General features: G+C 37.5%; 1 protein-coding gene across 1 annotated transcript in view; it reads left to right on the top strand.

The window, feature by feature from the left end:
• The window catches only part of USH2A (usherin), a 949,135-nt gene that overhangs the window by 87,570 nt on the left and 853,890 nt on the right, over nt 1-7,675 (top strand). Inside the window, exons 4-8 of the mRNA XM_004700145.2 lie at nt 860-923; nt 3,098-3,392; nt 3,764-3,948; nt 4,525-4,746; nt 7,085-7,178. Coding sequence (XP_004700202.1) covers nt 860-923; nt 3,098-3,392; nt 3,764-3,948; nt 4,525-4,746; nt 7,085-7,178 — 860 coding nt within the window. The remainder of the gene's footprint in view (nt 1-859; nt 924-3,097; nt 3,393-3,763; nt 3,949-4,524; nt 4,747-7,084; nt 7,179-7,675) is intronic.

Genomic DNA, 7,675 nt, shown 5'->3' with positions numbered 1-7,675 from the left:
CAGGACCAGCGGTGTGAGTGGCGATACTGGGAATGTAGAGGGAGAGTGGGTTGGAAAGGGGGAACCGATTACAAGGATCTACATGTGACCTCCTCTCTGGGTGAAGGAGACGTCAGACAGGGCAAGATATGACAAAATAATTTGAGGGAGGGGGAGTGGGGAGGGAGGGGAAAAATGAGGACCTGATGCCAGGGCCTTAAGTGGAGAGCAAATATTTTGAGAATGATGAGGGCAAAGAATGTACAAATGTGCTTTACACAATTGATGTATGTATGGATTGTGATAAGAGTTGTATGAGGCCCTAATAAAATGATTTAAAAAAAGAATTATGTGAATAGCACAGAGAAGCTTTAAAATGTATCCGCATTGTTAGACCTAGTAGAAAAGGCTCTCTCTGTTTAGAGAGGACAGATACTCTGGAGGTGAGAGCTGGAACAGGTCAAATTTCAGGGTGAGGAGTCTTATCCTTGGCAATGCAAATGCTTTGGAAATTGTAATTGAAAGTGGATGGCAATCAACTTTATGGTTGATTCAATGCCAGATTAGTAGGTTTATAAACTTTAAAATACATTTTATTTTGGCAGGGTCTTCTGGAAAAAGGCCATAGATTAGGTCAATAAATAGGCTGCTTCAAGTTTTCTCGGGAAGGTTAGACCTGCGATGGCTTCAGAGATGACCATGATCATTAAGGTGTGTGCAGGGTCAGAAAAGTGCACAGAGACATGTAAGGCACTGAACGAGCTGTGATAGAAACACATTGTAAGGTTTTACAGAGTTTGAGAAATTTCACTTGAATTTTGTGAGCCATTGCTTGGTATACAGAGAGTTCTTAAATTACATACATGAATGTATTTTGCAGGTTTACACCAGTTTGTTGGAAGAATGCAAGATTTTCGATTATACCAAGTGGCGCTTACAAACAGGTAAGCAGATGTGCCAGGGTAGTGTAAAGATAAGTGCTGAATTTACTTAAATAAAAGTCGCATGAGGATTACAGCATTTTTCATCTTTACAGCAGTTAGGAAACATCACCTAATTAATGTTTACAGTGTTTGCTTTTGCTTAGTCTAAGCTATAATTCACTAGTGTTACCCTATCAGGTAACATTTTATCATATGAAATCATCTTTACCCAAGATTTTTTCCCCCTTTTCAGCTTATTTTTTGGATGATAGTTGAATGATAGAATTTGACACAGATTGCTCAGACATTCTGTATGAAGTCATTTCTATACTTGAAAACCAGCTATATTTGCTTTTAAAAATTGCTTTGTTGAATTTATAATTCCTAGAGAATGTAGAAAAGTAAAATTTATTAATTACTTTGATATATGGGACATCTCAAAAGACTGAAAAATTAGACTTGGAGAGAAGATGCGTGAATAATAACAGCTGTTGTTCTTTATATGTATTTATATTTCAAGTGAACACATCATTATAGAGATTGGGTTTAGGTTGAGGATCCCTGGTGGTGTCGTGGTTACACATTTGTCTGTGATCTTTGTGGTTGGCAGTTCAAAGCCACCATCAATTCCTCGAAAGACTGGCCTTTCTACTCCCATAGTCAGTTACAGTCTTGGAAACCCACAGAGGGCTGCTATGCGTCAGCATGGACTCAATAGCAATGAGTTTGGTTTGAATTTGGGGGTTAAGTTTAACCAAGTATTTCCCCATCTTGAGAATAAGTGGGAAATTTTCCCTGGATACTTAGAGGTACCAGGATTTTCTTTCTGTTCAGAATGGTTCCAGTGAATATATTGAGCAACGTGAAGTTTCTTTCTGATGATTTGAAGATATGGATTACCTACATGTATTAGCTGATCTTGTTGACTCCTATTGAAGATCAAAAAGACATGTAGGCATACCTCTTCCAGGTAGATTTAGATGAATGGAATGAATTTCCAAGTATCAGTATTAGATTTTGTTACTTTGGGAAGCATTATTCCTGAGATGGGACTGTGGTCAGTGGCATATCCATGAGCTTTATAAACATCTCTTATTAGCTTATATACTTAAGTGTCTCCTGAATAAAAGTCTATTCCACCATGCTGGAGAGAATTGCTGCCCGTAGTCTTATTGTCCTATGGTCATCTTTCAGCCGATGGTCCTGGGCTAGCCTGCTAACCACAAGTGGTTCATAGCACCAGCAGCTCCAGGGAGAAAGATCAGACTGCCTGCTCTTCATGTAGCTTAAGTAAGAAAAATAAATATATAAAAGCTGTTTGACTCCTTTGTTGCTCCACTGGGGCCTGAGAAGTGACCTGGTATCCCCAGTTAGACTGAGTCACTGGTGATGGTATACATGGCATGTCTGGAAATGTATTGTGTGGAAGAATGCTTATACAAAGAATGTCAAATTCTGAATTAGAACAGTTATATTATTCTTAATGGTAAAATTAAATATATCTGCCTGAACTTGGCATTCTTTTTTGACTGTTGGCTGCTGCCACAAGCTCCGAAGCCATTGAAACATTTTAGGATGCCAAAATCCTTCTGATGAATCACAGGAAACCATTGACAAATGGCCTTGGCATCTGTCCCTTCACCTGCAAGAGAAGTAGATAAGAGAATGTGTTCTTGCTTTCTTCTTTTCCACGGATGGACGGGAGGTCCTATCCAGTAATTCCCTAGTGATTCTCATTAATTCCAATACAGTCTCACTCACTCTTAATGGTAAATTAAGTTAACTTCAAGTGAATGGTGATTTTTTAAATATTATCACAAAGAGGCATAATAAAATATTGTAATTTTAAAATTCATTTCTTGATAATCAGAGATGAACTGAAATTAGCATTTAAGAATTTATTGCTTTGACATCCCACAGGGGGCTTCAATAGATGAGGGCTAAAAAATATTGAAGGACAAATTTTATTATCTTTCAATTCCATCCTCCCTCCACCCCCAATGAACTTTTTGAAGCCTTCTTGCTAGGAATGAGTTTGATTTTACTTTCTTTTTACAAATAAATGAAAACTAACTGGATTCTCATCAACACATTGAAATAATGATATTTGTTGTAACAACTCTCAGAAGTTCTCTTACTTTTGAACTTCACTGTTGAACTACTTGTCCTTACGGTCTTCCTCTTCACTCCCACAGAGAAATTCTGGAAGTGTTTTCTGGAGATCTGCCCAGAGTGCATGTCCAGTCCCAGTGCCGCTGTCCGGGGAGCCACCCTCGAGTTCACCCCCGGGTGCAACGGTTCTGCATTTCTAATGATGCAGAAGACACAACTGAGGACAGAGTGTCAAGGCTGAACTCGGAAGCCCATCCTCTCTCGTTTGTCAATGATAATGATTTTGGCACTTCATGGGTTTCACGTATATTTACAAACATTACTCAACTTAACCAAGGAGTAACTCTTTCTATAGATTTGGAAAATGGACAGTATCAGGTAATTAGAGACAGTGAGGAGGACACAGCGTCCTTTGTATACCTCACTAATAATGTCTGGTGGTGCAATGGAGGGCTGCTAATGGAAAGGTCGGTGGTTTGAACCCACCAGTAGTTCTCTGTGGGGAAAAAAAAATGACTCAGAGATCGGCTCTCATAAAGACTACAGTGTACTAGGAAACTCTAGTGGACAGTGTTCTCTTCTATGGGTTGCTATGAATCTAGACATTGATAACATGTGTAGCTTTCACTGTGTGTATGTGGAGTTTATGGATGCCCAAGACATATCTATTAATTTATAATGATAAGAAAATGAGCCCTCCTACTTGAATTTCATAATTCAAATGCACCAATTTCTTTATTTGTTTTCAGGTCTTCTATATTATCATTCAGTTTTTCAGTCCACAACCAACAGCGATACGGATTCAAAGGAAGAAAGAGGACGAAGCAGATTGGGAGGACTGGCAATACTTTGCCAGAAATTGCAGTGTTTTTGGAATGAGGAACAATGGAAAATTGGAAACCCCTGATTCTGTCAACTGTCTTCAGCTTTCCAAGTATGCATGTTATAAAAATGACTATTTCCTGAGGCATTCGGGCGTTAATTTCAGTTGACTCATGGGTTAGTAGGGACCTACATGCACACTAGTTCAGTAGGCCAGGAGAGACCTTCATCCATCAAAATGCTTCTCCAATGATGTTCTCCTGAATCTACATTAAATTAAATTTGAAGTTATGTTCAAAGTACTTGCATGAGGGGGCATTAAAATATGGAAAAATGAAATAAAAAATAACATTTTCTATGCTTTTTAAAAAGACCCTTTGTAAAAATATTTGAAAGCTTCTCTTGTTTACAATCTCACGGATCCTTTGCAATCTGGTTTTCAGATTGTTTAGCAAGTTCTTATCTATACTAATAGAATTGTCATTACTTCCTCAGGGAAATGTCTTCAAATGTCTTACTCTTATTGTTCTATGCTGTTTGCTTTTGAGATACATGGACTATATTTGGTTTCCAGAATGAAAAGTTGATGCAGTTACTGAGATTGTGTAGTGATGCCTAAAAGTTATGATTGCTATTTTTTCAAAAATATGAACAGATTACCATTGTTTACATTTTCTGTCATCAACAGTTTCGCTCCCTATTCCCGCGGCAGTGTTACTTTTAGCATCCTGAGTCCTGAACCACAGCATCGTCCTGGCTACAATGACTTCTATAACACCCGATCTCTTCAAGAGTTTGTAAAAGCCACACAGATAAGGTTCCATTTCCATGGACAGTACTATACACCTGAGACTGCTGCCAACCTCAGGCACAGATACTATGCAGTGGAAGAAATCACCATCAGTGGGCGGTAGGACTCACTACTAAAATTTCAATTGAATTGTGCTTTTCTTTACTAACTATAAAATTTAAATCCAAGGTTTTGCCATGCTTATTTAAAAATGCATTTAATAATTTTAGAGCAAGGCAGATATATGTCTTCAAGCTTTTCTACTTTAAAAGATTGCATTGTGATTAAATAGATATAACATACCTTTTGCCATGTTAACCATTTTTAAGTGTACATATAGTGGCATTTATTATATTCAGGATGGTATGCAACCATCACCAACATTTCCAAAGCCTTGTTAGCTACCCAAATAGAAACTCTATTCATTAAGCAAGAATTTCCTATTGCTCTCTCCTCTCTTATGAATCTACTTTAGGTCTCCATGCCTTTATATATTCTATGTATTTCATATAAATGGAATTACACAACATTTGTCTGTTTCTAGCTTCCTTTGCTTTGCATAGTTTCTTCAGGATTCATCCATGTTGCAGTATGTATTATAAGTTTATTCTTTTATATGCCTGAATAGCATTACATTTTGTTTATTCATTCTAATATTAGTAGACATTTTGATTGATTCTACATTTTGGTTATTGTGAATGGGAGCAGAAAGGCCCATTTTTTCCTGCAGAGCAGCTGGTGGGTTCAAATTGCAGACTTTTGGTTAGTATTCCACTATGCCAATGCTTTTTCAATAAAATAAAGGTTAAATTTATTCTGGTCTTCTTTGCTTTCAACCAAGATCCACGTGGCATGTTAATAACAGTCCTCTTTCCAGGTCCTCTTCTGAATCTGGATAGAATTTTTATCAGTTTCTTATCAATGTACTTCTGTCACTGTTTTTGAATGATCAATAGCAACGTTTTACTTACATATGATATTAATGATACAATTTGAACAGTTCTCTTTTCTTGGCTCACCTTTCTTTGGAGTGGTCACAAATATTGATCTCTCCCTTCAGTTGGCTTAATAGCTGTCTGATGCATTTCCTGGCACAGATGACTAACTACTGCAAGCATTGCATGCGTTTGCTGAAACATCTCAGCTGTAGCCTGGAGTCTTATTTTCGACCATAGCCTTCAGTAGTGTCTCTTGAACTTCTTCAACCAATGTTATCAGTGTTTGAATATATGCTACTTTGAAAGTTGACCAATTCTCTTTGATACAGTGACTGTGTGTATTCCTGCTATCTTCGTTCATTACAGTTTGTGCCATTCAATACATTGTAGAATCCTTGCATCATTCAATATTTTGTTATTAGAATCCTGCCCTTTTCCACTCAAGGCTTGAATTGTTTCTTTAATTTTTTCAGCTTGATAAAGCTGCTCTTCCCTTTTAGTTTTAACCACAGGTCTTTGTACATTTCAGCATAACACTTTTTTTTCTTGAGCCACCCTTTGAAACAATTACTTTATCACTTCTATTTGCTTTTGCTGCTCTACATTCCAGAGTATGTTTCAGATTCCCCCGTCTTTCAAATGACCTTTTGCTAGCTTTATAACACGCCATTGAGAGCATCACAGAACTTACCTGGTCATCAGTGTTCAATGCTTCAAAATTATTTTTGAGATGGTTTCTAAATAAAGTTCATGCTTGGCTCTGACAGATTTAATATTTTTATCTTCAGCTTTACCTTACCTTTAACAAGGTCTGTTTTATCGTTGATCCTGGTTGTGCTGTGACTGATTATATTGAATCTCTCGATTGTGTCTGTCCACGGATACCGCTGATTTGATTCTTCTGTATTCCATTTGGCGAAATCCATGTGTATAGTCATCATTTATTTTGAAAAAAATCGGTATTTCTAATGAATAGCTTGTTGGTTTTATAAAATTCCTTTATGTCATCTCTACCATCATTTTTAATCACAAAGGCCACATTTTCCAACGACTGATTCTTCTTAATTTCCAATGTTTACATTCCAATCCCCAGTGATTACCACTGCTTCTTGATTGCATGTTTGATAAGTCTAAGACTGCAGAAATTGGTAAAATATCATGTATTTCAGCATTAATTATTGAGATATTAATTTGTAATACTGTTTATATTAACTGGTGCTCCTTGTTGGCATAGGGCTATTATTCTATCATTGACAGAGTTGTAATTTGGGATTGATCTTGTAATTTTACGGGACAATAGATGCGATGCCATTCCTTTTCAATTTGTCGTCTCCAGCATAGTGTATCACATGAGTCGAACTTGCCAGTGGCAGTTCATTCATGCCGAGGATAGCGAGATTGCAATCAAATGTAATATTCCCCTATGTTAAGTTCACCTAGTGCATATATTCAATGAGTCATAAAGATAGTCATAGTTGAATTGGTGTTTCTTAATACTTGTCATGTGCTTTTGTTCATAGATGTCAGTGCTCTGGCCATGCTGATGCCTGTGATACAACGAGCCAGCCATATAGATGCCTGTGTTCTCAGGAAAGCTTCACGGAAGGACTTCATGTGAGTACTCACTTTTATGCCCGGGAGTCTAAATAAAAAAAAGACCCAAAGTCAATATAATTTTTATAAAGTTAATTTAAGTATAGCTTCCTGTTGTTGTTAGGGGCCATGAAGTCAGTTTTGTCACATAGAGACATTATGCATGCTAGAAGGACAGCGGCCCTGTCCTGCTTCAGCCTCACAATTCTTTCTCTGCTTGAGGCCTTTGGTACAACCACAGGGTCAGTCCATCTCCTTCAGAGCATTGCTCTTTCCCTCTCCCCTTTTCCAGTACACTTTACCAAACACGATGCCCTTCACAGGGCCTAGTCTTTCCTAAGAGCATGTCTGCAACATGTAAGATGAAGTACAGCTTCAGTTGTTGTAGAGCTTACAGGTGTAATACAACTTATAGATGTAGCGTAGCTTACAGGTGTAAAAAGTAAATATGAACCTAAAATGCTCAGGTGTAATACAGCTTATAGATGTAGTATAGCTTACAGGTGTAAAAAGTAAAT

Source organism: Echinops telfairi, unplaced genomic scaffold (assembly GCF_000313985.2).
Source record: "Echinops telfairi isolate 266 unplaced genomic scaffold, ASM31398v2 ScPeMD7_7424;HRSCAF=8462, whole genome shotgun sequence".
Lineage (NCBI taxonomy): Eukaryota > Metazoa > Chordata > Mammalia > Afrosoricida > Tenrecidae > Echinops > Echinops telfairi.
Note: the sequence above shows the minus strand (reverse complement) of the source record. Positions and strands in the feature narration are given on the sequence as shown.